This window comes from Pollicipes pollicipes, unplaced genomic scaffold (assembly GCF_011947565.3).
Source record: "Pollicipes pollicipes isolate AB1234 unplaced genomic scaffold, Ppol_2.1 Scaffold_4295;HRSCAF=5057_pilon_pilon_pilon, whole genome shotgun sequence".
NCBI classification, from domain to species: domain Eukaryota; kingdom Metazoa; phylum Arthropoda; class Thecostraca; order Pollicipedomorpha; family Pollicipedidae; genus Pollicipes; species Pollicipes pollicipes.
In genome coordinates, this window is record NW_023596461.1 from 18269139 (window position 1) to 18285620 (window position 16482).

The following is a 16482-nucleotide window of genomic DNA, read 5'->3' on the forward strand; positions in this document are numbered from 1 at the left end:
GGGCGCCGCGGCGCCAGGGCGGGGCGCGGCATCGGCTCGGCGGCAGGGCCGCTGTCACGCACGCATCACTGGAACGGGCGCCTCCGCGGGCCGCGTGTCGGCCGCGGGTCGCCGCTCACCGCCGACTTGGGCCCGCCCGGCGGCGCTGGCTGCCCTCCGGTGCAAAGACGGCGGAGGCGCTGCTCCACTCCCGTAGACAGGCTGTTACTAGCTAGCCGGCTCGGGCGGTGCGCGAGTACGTGCATGCACAGGGCCGGTTGGCCGTGACTGAAGGGTGCTGCACGACGGGAAAACGTCCAGAGGCGCAGCCGAGGCCGGAGAGGGGATCGTCGGGCGGTACCGCAGCAGTTCCGCAGTACCGCAGATCGGGCGGTACCGCAGCAGAGGCCCGTCCTGGTCGCCGGCGGGTATTGCACGGGCGGCGTCAGAGACATCTGTCGGTGACGCGATGAACTGCCGCCAGCCGCGGAGGAGACAACCTCGCGGTGCTCGGGCTGCTTGGTCAGAGTTGCGGTGCGTCTCCTACGTGATTCGCCGAGATGGTGAGGGAATTTCTTAGTTCCTAGTGCATCTGAAACAGCGGTGACACATGGCGAATGAGCTTGGGCCAAAACAGCGCACGCTGTGCGAGTAACCACAATTATTGGGCGACACAACGGGGGATCCAACTCCTCATGTGGCAGGGGACATGGCCCAAAGACAGCAGTGCTGTATGCCAGTACCTCATCTGACCACAACTGAAGCCGGAGGTCGTAAGTCTGGAGGCTGGCTCGGGCGCGCATCGCCAACGCGGAGGGGAGCGGCTTCGTTACCTGGCCTACATCTTGCCGTCGATGCCCGAGTAGAAGAGGATGTAGCCGGCCGACGTCTGGACGGTGCCGTTGCTCATCTGATAGACCTCGTGGTCGTCGAACTTGTGCCAGCGGCCGGTCGTGATGCTGCGGCAGTAGGCCGTGTAGTGGCCGCTCTCCATGCTGCCGTAGTGGTTCACCACGCCGTACAGGTGGTACCTGTGGTGGCGGTAGCGCGCCTGGACCGCCCGTGGCGGACGGCGTCAGGAGGGTACCAGGACACGGGACACGTGCGACGATTCGGCTTCGGGGGACGGGCGAAGGTCACCGAATGTTCTCCAGCAGGGAGTGCTGCTTAATGGAAAGGCCATTCTTGCATTTGAACAAAATATGTAGTTTTTTGTGGTTGTGGTACTAGGAACATTCTGAACCAGGAATATTCTGAGAAATCATGGTGTTCCTTGAAAGCACCTTGAGACAAAATAGCCTCGCAGATAAAAGGTAGGACATATGCCGTACATTTCTGTAAGAGCGGTATCAACGTGATCAAAATTAAATATCGATTACTAAGAAATACGCATATCAGTAGCATCCATCAGAAAACGAAATTATAGCACTTCAACTAAATTAAATTGTCTGAAGTTTGATGGTTTAAGAATGGAACACATACAGCAGTTAAAATTTAGACTTACTTCTTTGTTGATGACGTAGGGGGCCATGTCCAGATTTTCCAGGGGAAAGTCGACGTTTGACTGCTTTTTGCGCCACAGTCCATCATTATAGAACCTGCGAAGTGCACCGGACGTGTCTTCATCCATTTCATGCACGTGCATTTCCAGTGAATCAGTATGGGTACACACGCAAAAACGTTAGATGCATGATTTGGTTGTGGAACGTAAACAACCAGCCAAAAATCTCTAGGATGATCACGATCACAGCTACCTACGAAAGAAAGTTCTGAGAATTGCTTATCGTTGCACTTGTTCAACGCAATTTATTAGTTTTTAGTTCCAAAATAATTGCTAATGGCATGACCTCTTGAGACCCAAATGGCCAACGGTTGTTTTCGAGCCTGAGCGATGCATACAAGACAAAAAGAATATCACGATAATCAACGGAAATTCCAGCATCGTCGCACGACAGACAATCAGGGACTATGTCCACGATGTAACTCTCGCCGCGTAAAATCCAAGAGACGAACATACTACAGCAATGACGTACCCGATCCACACATACAAATTTGCAATGGTAGCACACCCCAGATTTGCTTGTACTCTACCGCTTCAATATACAGCACGTGACCAAGGCAGTCTTTTGCTAGGATATACGATAAGGCAGTTGTAACGCATCAAAACGGAACAGTTCACAGGCTGACCTCTGTACATGGATGATGAGGATGGGCGGCAGGCGCCAGATGTACAACGTCTTAGTGGCCTCGATGCTGCTTTTGCACTTGGGGCAGGTCCAGCCACTGATGGTGTCGCCGGCCATGTACAGCCTGATGCACTCTTGTAGCGAGCACTTGCCCGACCTGGCCACCGCGCCGTGTCAAAGGCCGCATAGGCCGGACAAGACCGACCTATGGAGGGTCGAGGGGGCACAGCGGAAGAGACCGGCCGACCGGAGGGTTACACGGGCACAGCGGCGGAGACCGGCCGACCGGAGGGTTACACGGGGGCACAACGGCGGAGACCGGCCGACCGGAGGGTTACACGGGCACAGCGGCGAAGACCAGCCGACCGGAGGGTTACACGGGCACAGCGGCGAAGACCAGCCGACCGGAGGGTTACACGGGCACGGCGGCGGAGACCGGCCGACCGGACGCGGGCACAGCGGCGAACACAACGGCGGGGGCTGGGTCGAGTCCGCCACTTACACACACAAGCGCGCGAAACAATGTGCGCTTCGAGGACACGTATGCCCCAGGGCGTCGAATCAGTCAGGAGCCGATTTCACATCGCGGTAACGGCACGCCAAAGCAGCGTGCAGTGAACGCAGATGTCTGGGAAAAGCGCCGGTCTTCGGATCGCCCATAGCAATTCAGTTATGTCGATTACCACATTTCCTCATTGAATCTCGTGTCAACGAATGGCATAGGCGGGATATGGCCAAATGATCAACATGCCAACGATAATTTAAAAAATCCTACACGACACAACCCATCCGTTTGCACATCGAAACAGTGCGACACAAGGCACTAATACAGCCGCACCGGGCGCCCAGCTCTCCCAAACACACACCGGGGCCGTGCACCGTCGCCCGCACCGAGGCTGCGTCTGGACCTCCCTCACCTGGACGGCATGGGCACGGAGAGGTGCGAGAACGTCTCGAACTTGACCGACTGGTTGCCGCAGCGAGAGCAGCGCAATGTCGACTTGTGCTGGCCCCAAAACAGGTTCATCACGTACGACCTGTTGTTGTTGAGGAAGTCGTCCCAGGCCACCTCGGCGGCGCGCGGATCCGGCACGCCGTCATTCTCCTGCTCCTGAAGAGGGAGGAGCCCGGTCAGTGCGCGCCTCCTGCTTCTGACGGTGCGGCAGAAATCGGACAGGATCGATACCCTGACCCCACGGACACAATAAGGAGAGCCGGGGTCAAGCATTCAGCCCTTGAGGATGCGGAGGATGCGTGGCACCGTTGGTCTCCTGTTCCTGGACAAAAGAAATCGGACATGCCTATGAGCCATGGGCAGACCATCCAGAACAATACGGTGATATCACTGCCGCTCTTCACTTGGGCCGCTGGCGCGCCCCCAAGTATCACACGTGCCAACAGGTGCGACACTGCCCCATGACGCAACGGACGCGTCTCTGCAGCTGGTGGTGGCGCCGAGCGGCGCCGTGCTAAGCGAATGACCGTGCGATGCCGTCCCGGCGGTGGCCGCCGTAACGTTATCACCACACGTAACCGTCACCGACCGTGCGCAGATCCCCCGCGCGCCCGCACCGGCTCAGGACACAACACCGCACCACAGCTGCACAGTTCGCGTTGCATACATAGTCACATGCGATGCAATCTCTGTGCAGCGTAGATGTGTTTTATTCGTGAAAAACGACAGAATATAGAGCACTACGCCATCTGAGTTGACTGGTGCAGAGCTGGCTCGCGTCGACATACCTTCAGAGGCCGCTTCTTGCGGACTTCGTTGAGGTCCTCGTGCAGGAACTCGAGCAGGTACATGAGGAACTCATGCGCGTCCTGTTGTGCGGTCCCTCGGAAGCGCGGGTGGTGCCGGCCCATCACGTCCTTCAGGTCGTACAGCGCCACCGACCTGCCGAGCCACACGCCAGGTCAGGTCGGGTCAGGTCAGCGAGGTCGCGCCGTGACGTCATCATGCGAAGAGGCAGAGTGCGGAAAGGTCAGGTCGAGCATGGCATTGCAAAAGCCTGCGTCTTGACGTGTAACGTGAATCAATATTTGCGAGGTTCTGGCCGTAACGCCCAAAGGCGGGTGTCTTCACCAACACCAGGCTGACAATGGCAAGCAACACTCGCTCTCACAAGCCAGGAAACACCGGCGAGCCCGCTGCGAATCCGCGGGGAGCATCAACAGGCGCAGTGCACGCTGCCAAACACATGCGAGACACGCGATAACGCACGACATAACTTGGCAACCTGGTCTGATCTACTTCGGAAGGGGGAGGGGCGCTGTAACGGAGCCCGCAGACTGTCACAGGTATAAAACAGTCATATTCCACAGGAGCGGGGCTAATGCTGAGCACAGGCAAAGTATGAATATGAAGATTAAAATCATGCTATTCTTTTCCTAAAGTGCACGGTACAGCCGTGCTAGTAACATATAAAAACAACGCGCTTCCTCATGGGCGTAGTTCAGACATTTACTATCCACACGCCCCAGTCAGCACCCGCAGCCTTCTCTGCGCGCCCCAGCCCAGGGCAGCCCTGCCCGATCGCTCCAGCGCCCGCCGCTGCCACCGACGTGCACGTGCGCGACTGTACCTATAGTGGCCGCTCCAGAGCACCTTCACCACAGCGGCCAGCTCCTGGGCCGCCTCGCCCTTGGACAGCTCGCTGTCGTAGTTCATGTAGTCCTGGTAGGCCTCGCGCACGAAGAACTCGTTGAGACTGGGCGTGTTGTTGATGCACTGCACGACGGCGTTCATGTAGCACGTGTTGCCCAGGTTCTTGAGGCCGGTGAGCGCGGGGCCGACATGGCCGAAGGCGGGCGCGAACCGGCGCGTGCGCGCCGCCTGAGAGCGCCGGCGGAGGTGGACATTAGGCACCCAGGTCCGTCGTCACACCGGCCCCGCCCGCCGCCCAGCAGGTGGCCTGGGCTCAAGCAATCAGGCAGGGCAAGGCGTGGCACGGGCGCGACGCTGAACATCTGGACCGGCCATTCCAACTGGTCGGGCCGGCCATCTGAGGTAATCTACCCGAGCCAAGCCCGACAAGGACGAACGGGTTCGACTTTCACGGCCGAGCACGCTAGCGTGACGCCAGCACGTCCGCACAGCGACACAATCTGCAACACGGCGCAAGGCGGACACCACGCTCCGGCGGCGGACGTCAGCTGGCTCAGCGTGCGGCGCCGGCGCTGACCCCGGACGCCGCCGCGGGTTACGGCTGCGACGGCGCCGGCGCGCGCCGACCCGGCGTCACTCACCTGGACGTCGCCGACCCGTCGGCCGCGCGACAGCGGCTTCGTGTCCCGGCTGAAGCTGGGCGAGGGGGCGGCCGCCTGTTCCTGACCCAGGCCAGCGATGAACGGCGAGGAGTGTGACCGCTTCAGGCCGCTGCCGCCGCCGCTGCCGCCGTCCTCCTTGAGGCGCGTCCGGTATACCTGGTCCTGACGGCGCTCCTGCTCCTCCAGTCGGCGCTCCTGCTCCTCTAGCCGGCGCTGCTCCTCCTCGGCGCGCCGCCGCCGCCGCTCTTCGGCCGCCGCTGCCTCTTTCTCCTCCGCTGCTTTCCTAAGACGCGCGTCCTCCTCAGCCGCCCGCTTCCTCTGAGCCTCTTCCGCCGCTCGCTTCCTCTGAGCCTCATCCTCCGCCGCCCGGCGCGCCTCATCCAGCGCCTGGAGCCGCTCCTTCTCCTGCTGCTCGGCCCGTCGCCGGCCCCGCTCGCGCTCCTGCTCCTGTTCCTGCTCACGGCGGTGCCTAGCAGCTTCGAGCTGTTCGCTGATCCTCTCCTGCTCCGCCTGCAGCTCGAGCAGACGCTTCTCCGAGTCGTGCTTCTCGGCGCCGCCGGTGGGCGTCGCGACGGTCGCGGCCGGCTCGAACGCGGCCAGACGCAGCCGGAGCGCCTCATTCTCGGCCCTGCCGGACGGAGGCGACTCGTTGCAACAAGGCGTAGCAGCTTTTGGACGCACCAGGGGAGTCGCGGCTGACGCTCAGAAGAGAGACGGTCTGGCTATTCGTCAGATCAGATGCATCTGTAACTGGCGTGCCTTCCCGCCTCAAGAGCAGGGCCAGTGCGGAGGCAGCGAGTGCGAGCCCCACTTGACTGACCGTGGGCGGAAATAGAAAATGTGTGGGTCCACTGTCCAAGCAGCGCCGTACCCAACGTTTCGTAACCCAATGACATGTTTAAAGTCACAGACACATACCGAATTAACTGCAGAGCTTCGCCCATGGATCAAGGCAAGCATGCTGCCGTACCAATCGACCCCAAACGTTTCAATAACGAATCGGACACTTCAGCATGCCTGGTCACTTGAAGTTCAAACTTTCTGTGAAAACTACGTGCAAAAATAATGCACAAAAAGGAATGTACTTAGGAGCACCAATATACTGGATCATGCTGGCATTTCGCAAACCCTCGCGTACCGTCCAGATAAACTGGCAACACGTTTTAAACAATTTTACTGTGCTCATTACGCCAGTGTTTCAAAGCGCACTTTTCGTACTGGTTCAAGCTTTGGAGAATATGGCTAGTGCACATGCACGGCCGAAACATATAAGCAATGTGAATGACACCGAATAATAAAATATTGACAGCGAAGAACAGACCCAAACAAACACAGAAAGTTGAGATCGATCGTCTGTGGGTGTCATTCTTTTGACAACGGCGGTCGACACGCGTTATCCGAGGAGCAAGCGGCGGCCTAACCTGAGGTCTGCCTGCTGGCCCTCCCAGGCGTCCTGCTCGCGCTCCAGTCGCTGGATCTCGTCCAGCAGTATCTCCTCCTTCTGCTGCAGCTGAGAGCGCATCTCGGTCTCGAGCTGCTGCTCCCGCGAGCGTCGCACCGCCTGCCGGTTGGGGCGTCCGCCGTGGTCACCGTCCGCTCCGGGGCGTAAACGACATAGCAAAGCACACGGGGGGCGGCGCCGCCGGCGGGAGCTGGAACTACCGCTCGAACACGCGCCAGCTGAAGCTGTCGCTGCAGCTAGACCTAGCGCGCCACCGGCTCAGCGGCGCGCGCTTGAGACAAACAAGTATTACTGTAAAAACAACGGGTTTTAAATACAGGGCCGACAACACCGCCTCTCCCAGCCATCAGATGGGCCCGGGAGTGGTCACCGCCGGAGGTCGGCCGGCAGCCGAGGCCCTGTCTGTGAGGGCGGGCCTGCGGCGGGCGGCTCACCTGCCAGTCCTGCTCGGCCTCCAGCCGGCTCCTGCTTAGCTCGATGCGCTGGCGGGCAGCCGCCTCGTCTGTCAGCTGCGGCTTCAGCGCGCGTGACGGCACACCCGGCCGTGCCAGCCGCGTCTGGGCGCCGCCGGGCGTCGGCGGCGACGCGGCGGCCGGCTCGGCGGGCCAGGCCGCCCGCGCCGGGCCGGGCGAGGCGGAGGACGCCGCCGGCGCCGCAGACGGCTCGCCGCCGTCGACGCGCAGGCCGCGGATGCGGCTCAGCAGCGCGTCGGCGCGCTCGGTGATGGCAGCCAGGTCAACGGGCGCCGCCGGCTGACTGGGCCCCGGCTTCGGCTCCGGCGGCGGCGGCTCGGCCGGCTTCACCGTGCGGTCCACCTGCGGCGGCGACGGCTCGTCCAGGCTCGGGTACTGGAAGCTCAGCGGCACGCCGGCCGGCCCCACATCGGCCGTCGGCGCCCGCGCCTGCGGATTGGTCGTCAGCATGGGGTAGGTGTGCAGCCACATCTGGTAGCCGCCGACGAGTGCCTCCGGCCGCGCCCGGTACGCCGCCACGTCCCACTTGACCATGGCGTCGCGCAGCGTGACCAGCGACGCGTCCGCCTCGTCGCGGCCCGTCCAGTCGATGAGCACCAGCCGGTCGACGGTGCGGCGGCGCGCGAACAGCTGGCGGCTGGGCTCGGGCAGCTGTGCCTCCAGCGCCGGCGCCGTCACGCCCGGCCTCACCAGCTCGGCCGGCACGTTCACCACGAACCGACTGGCTAGCCGTGACGCACTGAAGTCGGCCGCCGGTCGCACGTCCACGATGAGGAACGAGGAGCTCTCCTGCTTCAGCAGCGAATTCAGCGCCATGCACGAGATGGCGCGTGAGTCATCGCTGTCCGCAGAGTCGGACGCCTGTTTGGAAGGCCGTTTGGACGTGGCCTCGCTGTGACTACCAGGTTTCGCGAAGGACGAGGCGCCGCTTGTTCTCTTAGACTTTTCCGCCTTTTCGGCCTTTTCCTGTTTTTCCTGCTTTTCAATCAGTTTTAAAGCCTCCTCCTCTTCCATTTTGAGTGTATACCGTTTCTTGAGCGCTGTTTGTAAACGCTCGCACGCAGAAAGCGCTTGTTCGAATTTCTTCAGCCCGATTAGGCTGTCGAAAAATTTCTCGTCCTTCTTGTACTCGGGCTTTCTTCTCACAATCTTTAACATCTCCATGTATTTCATGTACAGCACGTACGCCCTTTCTTCATCCCCGCTGCGCATAGCCTCGCCCGCGGCGATAAACAGCGTATCGGCGTGCCCGCAACACTTCTTTGCGGAGACGGACGGGGATTGAAAGCCTTCCATTTTCTTGTAAATGTTACCTTCCAGGGCGTCCAAGTTGGTCGCCAGGTACAGGGCTTTGATCGGCTTCACGCTCATGGTGTATTTTGCGGATCAACGTCTATCTGGAACGCGGTGAGGCGACCATCAAGCCAGGAAACAGAACACGACATGGGCGCTTCACACGGTAAAATACTCAGGCGATTTGTAACCCATCGTGAGGCAAGTGCCCAGCCAAAACCAGGATACTCCCGTTCAACAGGTGTGTTTGAGACGAGGGGCAATGGGCGGGAAACTTGCGCAGACGTCGCTCAAACTGCTCGGTGCCACAGCCCTGACGTCGGCCACGGACGCTCTGCCATCGAGCTGTCGACCGATCAGCGTCGAACACGGCATGCAGCATGCAGAGGTGAGCGAAGCGCCTCCCCTAGCCAGACGCGGTGACGCAAGCTTTCATCGCGAACAAATACATCTTATCCCAAATGTTATGCGTAATTAGTTAGGTAGGATTCAGGTGAGATATCTGAAAACTGGCCTTACTTCTGTACGCAAGCAAATCCACTTTTACACTCAATTGTGTTTTAAGTCGTTTCACAGCGATGCATCGAAATGCATACCCATGATACAAGTGTGTAGAACAGCCCCTAGGCAAACAGGTCACTTTGAACCATTCACTATCCTTTTCGAAGGTAAATGTGGTCAAAGACCAACGGCAACCTTTCCGGACCTTAGCGCTGCCTTGGAGCACTCTTTAACACAGAGTCTACCCGAAGCCTACTTAGTTCACAAACAGCGTGATCCGACGAGACGCGATCCTCGACTTTTGATCGCACGCAATAATGATGTCTTCCATGCAGATGGTTGCTACTTAACACTGATATAGCTGCTTTCTTGATGCATCCAGCCATCAACTGGTTTCGTCGCTCTGGCTCATTTATGGGTCAATTGGCGGCCACAATACCCGCCCTGGGCTCCAGTGACTGCTCCTGACCGGCGAAGGTCACCAGCTATTAAAAAACACCCCTACTTTATCGTTGCGTCTGTCTATGATCGCGCGTTCCACAGCGATGAGTGTTTCATAAACCCGTTTCCCCCGGAATTTTATCTCACCGCACCCATCAGTTCGCGGCGCGATTCAATGAAGCAATTCCTCCCCATTTTGATCACGACGGCCTGAATCGTGTTTTAATTTTTTTATCGGGGATCATGCCCCCCCTAGGAACTTCGCGCTTGGCTAGGCGCAAAGTGATGTACACGTCACGAACAGGCCAGGCCTCGGCCTCCCGAACCGAATCCATAGACCAAGACAATAACAGCATGTCGAAGACGGAGCCAACGCCGTTGCTTTGAGAACTGGATTTCAGAAGTGGAACCCAACGCCGGTGGCTTCGTATTTTTCAATCATGCAGCCAAAGACGAAGCCGATGTCGTGTCTTTTTCCGCTTTTACGCGCAAAGCCGAAGTCAGTGGCTTCGAACTTAAGAAATGTCGTGCCCAAGCCGAACTTATCTGTTTAAATATACGAAATAAGAGCTAATCTGGTGAACAACGTTATTTTGCGGCACAGAAACCATTTCTTGTCTGCTAAAACTGTATGGGGCAGACAATATGATCATGTGTTTACAGGGTGATGGAAACGAGGTGTTGGAATTACAGGCGGAAGACTTTCGGAACGTCAACCTCGTTTTTTTGCGTTAGTACGCACGCGACATTTCGGAGTGAGTCAACCAGTCGTCGTCGGGTGCCAGCGGTCCCAGAGAATGGCTGGCTGCTTCTTAGCTTTAGGTCATGTTTGCGTCGCACCTCGAAAAGTTGTGTGGTACGCTGGGACAACAGGACGGGCAAGACTGATTTAGTGAAGCAAGCTGACTGACGTGTAAAAGTCGTCGTGAGGGCCGACAAAACCAAAGCCGAACACATCGCATGAAGCCGCAACTGAAGCCACAATGCCAAAAAACGTTATAATTTGGAACCGAAGCCCACAGTTGACACATCGCACAACACTGAAGCCGAAGCCAACTGTTTAAAATGGCAGGAGGCCGACGCCAACACGTAACTCAGCCATGCAAAAAGGCTTCAAGCCGAAGCCGAAACAAACCTATTATAAAAATGAGACATCGCGAAGCCAAAAGCGAAAGCCACAGCAGAAACTGGCCAAGTATTGATACCTGGTGCACACGATACAGGAGCCCGGAGGCAAACCGCTTCGCCCCACCACCTCCATGCCTAGAGTGACCTCGCATCTCACCAAACGACGTCTCTAAAACCAGCGAATAAATACAACGCCGAGTGACCGCCCACGATCTCCGTCCGGGCGGTAGTGATCACTGACCTCGCCTCGCACGCGGCGTCCCTCGGCCGAAGATCAATGATCGGCACGCAGATTGTGCGCGAGCGGCCGGAGCACGGCGCCCGGGGAGCGGGCGGCGAGGGCGCGGCGGGGCCGCCCCACGGGGTCCGCGTCGGTCGGGCCGCCGCTTTCCAGTCACAGCCGCCCTCAAAACGCGGCGTCCGTGCGGCTCGGCGCCCGCGGCCAAGGCAGCGCAGCGGGACACGCGGGAACCCCGGACCCTGGACAGCCAGCCCGCCGACGCCGGCTGCGAGTGCTCGCCGGGGATGGCGAGGAACGCCGCTTCATGAGCGGAGGGCCCGTGTACGATCTGAGATGAGAGTCAAGTCTAGGACGAATCGAGGTGTGCGCCATTATCGGTCCGGAAATATACGGAGATGATTAGACACTTAAGCACAGGTCAACGAGGACGAGTTTTCGAGAGGCGCCGCGCCCGCCGGAAGAGCCAGGCGAATAGATTCACTGCAGCATCTCGCCCAAACGTCCACAATGTGTGCCTGCCACTTGAACGGGAGCTCGGAACAGCTCGACTCTCATCCTACGCGAACCCATCAGTCCGGGAATTTGACAACACATGCCACGTTCTATACAAAAAGGCCCCCTCCATCCAAAACACGCCGTTTGTTTGATTGACATGTAGATATCCATGTAAATACCACATTTTAGTTCGTATCTCGGTTATGCCTACAGTCAGACCACAGTCCCAAATGTGGTCTTCAAAAAGGGTGATGCGTTATCAATCGTATAACATACGGTAAGTTCAGGCCGACGAAAGCAACACCTTCAGGCCGCATGACTCGACCGCGGAAGGTAGGTTTGCTACGGGCAAAAACTCTACATGAGACGTCTGACCGCATTTTCTAAACACGAGCAAACCTTGTTGCAATTCAGTCACGACAGTGAATACTTACGCATTACACGACAGGGCACTAAAATCGCGTTGAACTTCCTACAGCACCAACAGCATAATTTCACGCTTAGTCGCTGCTGAGGTGTCGGCCTTGTAGCCTCGAACACACTCCGAGAAACAATGCCTGTTCCATTGTTCTGAGCCGCCCGGGGGCGGTGCACGCCGCCAGCGTGGCAAGCGTCCATGCGGCGGGCGTGAGTCGGCAAACAACCCAACAAATATCAGCGGCCGGAGAGCGTAACTGTGGCTGGGGTGTCGCGTCGAGCCCGGGCCAGCCGAGCCCCAAATATCATGTCCCTGATGCTGCGTTCGCCATTCCCCACGAGCAGTTGCTCATGGCATGAGGTCTTCTCATGGAAAGACTTCCCGTGTTAGGCCATGATGCCTTGGCCACATTCAAAACATCTGCACATCTGGTGCCTGGCAGTGGTTGTGATGGCTGTGTGGAGGCCAATTAGCCCCGATCTGCCGACAAAGCAAGGGAGGTCAGCCGTGCGCCGCCGCGCGGAACCCGGCCCAGGCCGTCCCTGTCGCCGGCGGCGCTGCCGGCCCGGGCGCACTCAGAAGCCGTCAAAGCTAATGACAGCCACCGGCCGGCCCAGCCGGTGGCCTCACCTGGCTGACGGGCGCGCCCGCCTCCCGCGGCCGCCACCGTGCGATCAGCCCGCCCGCTCCGACCCGGCCGTTCACCCGGCGCCGCTCGCCGCCCACCCCGGCGAGGCCTGGCCGCGCGCGGACAACCGCCCGCGCTGAGCACCGCACCACCCGGCGACGGCTCGGTCTCATTTTCACACCTTCGGCGACCTCGGTCGCAATCTCGGCGTGGGGCGAATTGGTGTTTGAGGGGCACCTCTGCGTGGAGCATTGACGCCGGCGTGGCGAACTGTTGTGTGTTTGCTACCGGTCCAGTAGTTGCGGGTCGACTGTTTGGCGCGAGATCTGGCGGGAACATTTGTCCCAATGTTGCGACCGCGCGGATGCTAGTCTGATCAGCATCAAATGACCGACTCCGTAGTTGTGCCGTATAGAGAGATGACGATTTCATCTAGACAGAACCGGGAGGAAATCAGAAGAATCGCATACCAAGAACAGAAGCTAAGAATTGCCTGGTTAGGACCCAAGAGGGCGCCCTGCCTGTATATGACGCCTCCACGTCAGATGTGCCAGTGACTCCTAACCATCTGGAGAAGATGTCGAAAGGCACGGCAAACGGTGAGAGGACAAGCCCAAGAAACACGAAGGATCGTGGCGGACCAGACAGGAAGAAGCCGATTCTCTTGCCACCCATTAGCAGTCGCTGAATTCCGATCCAGTTTTGGGCAAAAGCCGGGGATCACTCGCCTGACGTCATTTCGGCACGAAACAGACACTCCTTTCGGGTACAAAAAGCCCTTTGGGTGGGCAGGCAAATCTGCAGATGTTTGCTTGGAACGCTTCGGTAAAGCTGACAACAAGCGTAAGGCTGTTCTTAAATGTTGGAAAGAGTAACTTCTGTTCCAGGGCAAACAAACCTCAACTTGCAGCCAGCCGACCAGCTGCCGGTGGGTTCATGATCACTGCGATGCATCCAGGAAACCCGAGCGTATCTAGAGAACACGCACTTTTCATAAGCGGCCCGGCCAATTACAGGGTAAACGCAAAGGCGTACAGGCGATAGGTTAGCCGGTAGCGTAGCGGTTAACGCGCCTGCGTTAACCACTGTGCGTCTGGGAAGCCAGAGGTACGAAGTTCGATTCCCCGCGGCGCCCGCCCTTCCTGCCAGGGTGAGAGGCAGGCGTCGCCATATAGCCTCAGTTGCTGAGAGCGTCGTAAAGCTCCAATGACGAGCGAAAGGTTGTCCACTGTGAGGATAACGATTTCTTCACAGACGGCAGATCGAACATAACTGTCACCAAATAGATTGGAGAACTCTGCTACGACTTCCATGCATCTCCATGGGGCACAGATATTGGTGAACAGGACTACGGTTGAGAACACTTCTCGGAAGTTCACCTAACCTATCGGTAGTGAAATGGTGATGCATCTGAAAGTATCGAGTTTCTGGAGCATCCCACAACGGTCGGCGTGACAATTATGCACACGAAAGACGACCTACAAACCGAAAAACGTCCACAAAAATCACATCATACTAGCGGCCTTTTTACGTTGAAGATGATGCAATTGTACATTTGCTTCCTATTGTATGCATTTCATAATGCATAGAAGTATTCATTCATTGATTTCACTGGGGAATACAAAAACACATGAGGAGTGTCTCTGTATGCACAACACTCACCACTTAGACATTCTTGCTATTCTACACACCAAGGACCAGACTAGAGACAGTGTTACACATTTCAAAGCTGGTGCATTGAGCCTGTCATGCCAAACTAGACAAACTGTAGCATCACAGCACTTGCCTTGATTCATATGAAATTGACAATCTGTTCTAGCTATGGATCATAGATCACAGACTCTGAGGCAATGTCTCCAGGTAATTTATGACTTTGCAGCTGAACATGTTCATCAGTTGTATCTGGGGTGTGCAACTGACTGCCTGACAAACATAGTTGGGAGCTGTATTCCCTATCTGGGCTTCAGACAATAACATCAGGCTACAGACACTGAGGTTGGGAGAGGGTTCACTTACCAGCTCCAAATAGCCTTCTTTGGAGATGGAGTGTCCTAGGGTGCATGATGCTGGAATAGGACCATTTCAAATGCAGGGAGAATATGTTTGAGAAACAGGGGAAGAGAAGGCCACTGGCAAAGGAGTGGAATTATGGGGAGTAAGGAAATCCTGGACTTCTTGGCTTTTGCTCACAATGCCAAATATTTCATGCACAGAATTGAACTCAAGAACAAATATTATATAGATAATGCAAATATACCACAGTACAAAGAAAGGTTAACACAATTTTTTTGGTAGCATGTTCTGTATACATATCATTTCTGTATCAATGTTCCGATCAAGAAATGGGGTTCACCGGTTCATATACAAGCATTACAAAGGACTCAGCTACAAAAATTCATCAAGTATTTTGTATGAGAAAGCATGATACAGCCTTATCCTGTCAAAGGAAGAAATCATTTCTCAGAAGTTCCATCAGCAAAATTTGATGCTCCTCATGCCATGTAGCATCATGGACTTATGTGAAACTCATTCATATGGTAAAGACAGGTGGTTCTCCAACATCTTTTCCCAGAAATACACAACAATTATAAAAATGCTGATCACCACAAGCAAATTTACTGAACACATTAAACATGCATAGTTAAACCAGACATACTGTGTTCAGAACAAATTTTGAGTGCTTTAATATGGTTTGACAGGATATATTGAAGCAAATCTGTTTAAAATGCTTTTTTGTCACACACAATTCAGAGGAATGAGCAAACTTATTATATCAAGACTAAATGTTGCTTAAGTTATATCCCAAAGAGCAATGGCATAACAATGATTATGAAACACATGTGACTAACAATGAAGCAGTTAGGACTATGCATATCCTGCCACAAATCCCACATGCTGCAAATGCTTTCATGATCCTATAATACTTGGGTGTTGGGGTTCAAAATTAAATCAAACTTCAAAAGTGCACAGTTAATTATTTACCTTATGGGAGCCAGTACATAGCCGGCTTGTAGACTGTGGCACATTGCCAAACAATTGCCAAAAAACATTTGACAACTACATCATCCTACAATGGCCTCACTAATTTGCAATAAATTACCTTAGATGTATTAGATATCAGGATAACACAAGGCAGGGTTTAACTGATCTAACATGCTGACACAATGTCCTGTGTTGCTTCTACATGAGCATATGCCTGTTTGCAAGCACACTGGTGTACTTGCAAACTGGTGTGTTCTTGTATATACCTGACAACTGAGCTCAAGACAAGACAGACTAATAATCCCTCTCCCATTCAAGCACCACTACAAGATGTAAAACCAGGCCTGACACTGTCAGGGTCACACAGAAAGGAGTGACACAAACTCATCCATTGTAGTGCTACCTGTCTCCAGGATTTTGACCTGTGGGGATCGAGTTTCTACTTACCTCGCCACGCTCAACTCCTGATTCTAATCTCGTCGTTTCAACGTATTCAGTGGCAAGTGACAAAGACGTATCTATCACACATGACGTTAATGCCGTATTACAACCCAACCCCACTCAGTACTCAGTACAGTCAGTACTCCATACTTCGTTGCAATCCCCGTAGCAAAACAAACTGGGAAAATTGCGGCAGTTCTGGAGACCTTTTGACGGATGATTTGGGGACTCGTATAAAGACATACAGAATGACTTATTGTAAAATATTTAGTCAATTGCACATTAGAGTCTTATTTAAATTCATATTTTCTTATTTTAAAATTATTATTACCTGAATTAATAATTTTTAGACGAAAAATTTACTTTAACTGTGCAATAACATCTCATATTAATACAGAAATATCAAAGTCACGTGACATTTAAGCTGGGGTAAAACAGTGGGCGGATTTTACCGGATGACTTCGGCGTTCGTAGCGCAGCTCACAGGGGTTTGGTGCATAGCGAGAGATTTTCTCCGCAGGATTTTACAAAAGGTAGGCAGAAA

General features: G+C 55.6%; 1 protein-coding gene across 1 annotated transcript; it reads right to left on the bottom strand.

Moving 5' to 3' along the window:
- Positions 1-113: 113 nt before the first annotated feature.
- Positions 114-16144, bottom strand: LOC119097253 (ubiquitin carboxyl-terminal hydrolase 8). Its single transcript, XM_037220302.1, has 12 exons — positions 15945-16144; positions 7701-8767; positions 7332-7454; positions 6857-6996; positions 5415-6063; positions 4751-5001; positions 3909-4062; positions 3083-3276; positions 2167-2322; positions 1484-1577; positions 813-1030; positions 114-571 (listed from the first exon to the last, which is right to left on the bottom strand). The coding sequence occupies exons 2-11, from the start codon at positions 8739-8741 to the stop codon at positions 818-820; spliced, it is 3015 nt and encodes a 1004-aa protein (XP_037076197.1). The 5' UTR covers positions 8742-8767; positions 15945-16144; the 3' UTR covers positions 114-571; positions 813-817.
- Positions 16145-16482: the final 338 nt, after the last annotated feature.

Bases quoted from the DNA above. Each gene is read 5' to 3' on its own strand.
- LOC119097253 (XM_037220302.1), bottom strand. From the start codon at position 8,741: ATGAGCGTGAAGCCGATCAAAGCCCTGTACCTGGCGACCAACTTGGAC. The intron at 7,455-7,700 runs GTGAAGCCGGCC...GGCGGCGCCCAG, and splicing joins CGCCGCAGGTGGACCGCACG to ACGCGGCTGGCACGGCCGGG. The intron at 6,997-7,331 runs GTGAGCCGCCCG...CCCAACCGGCAG, and splicing joins AGGCCGAGCAGGACTGGCAG to GCGGTGCGACGCTCGCGGGA.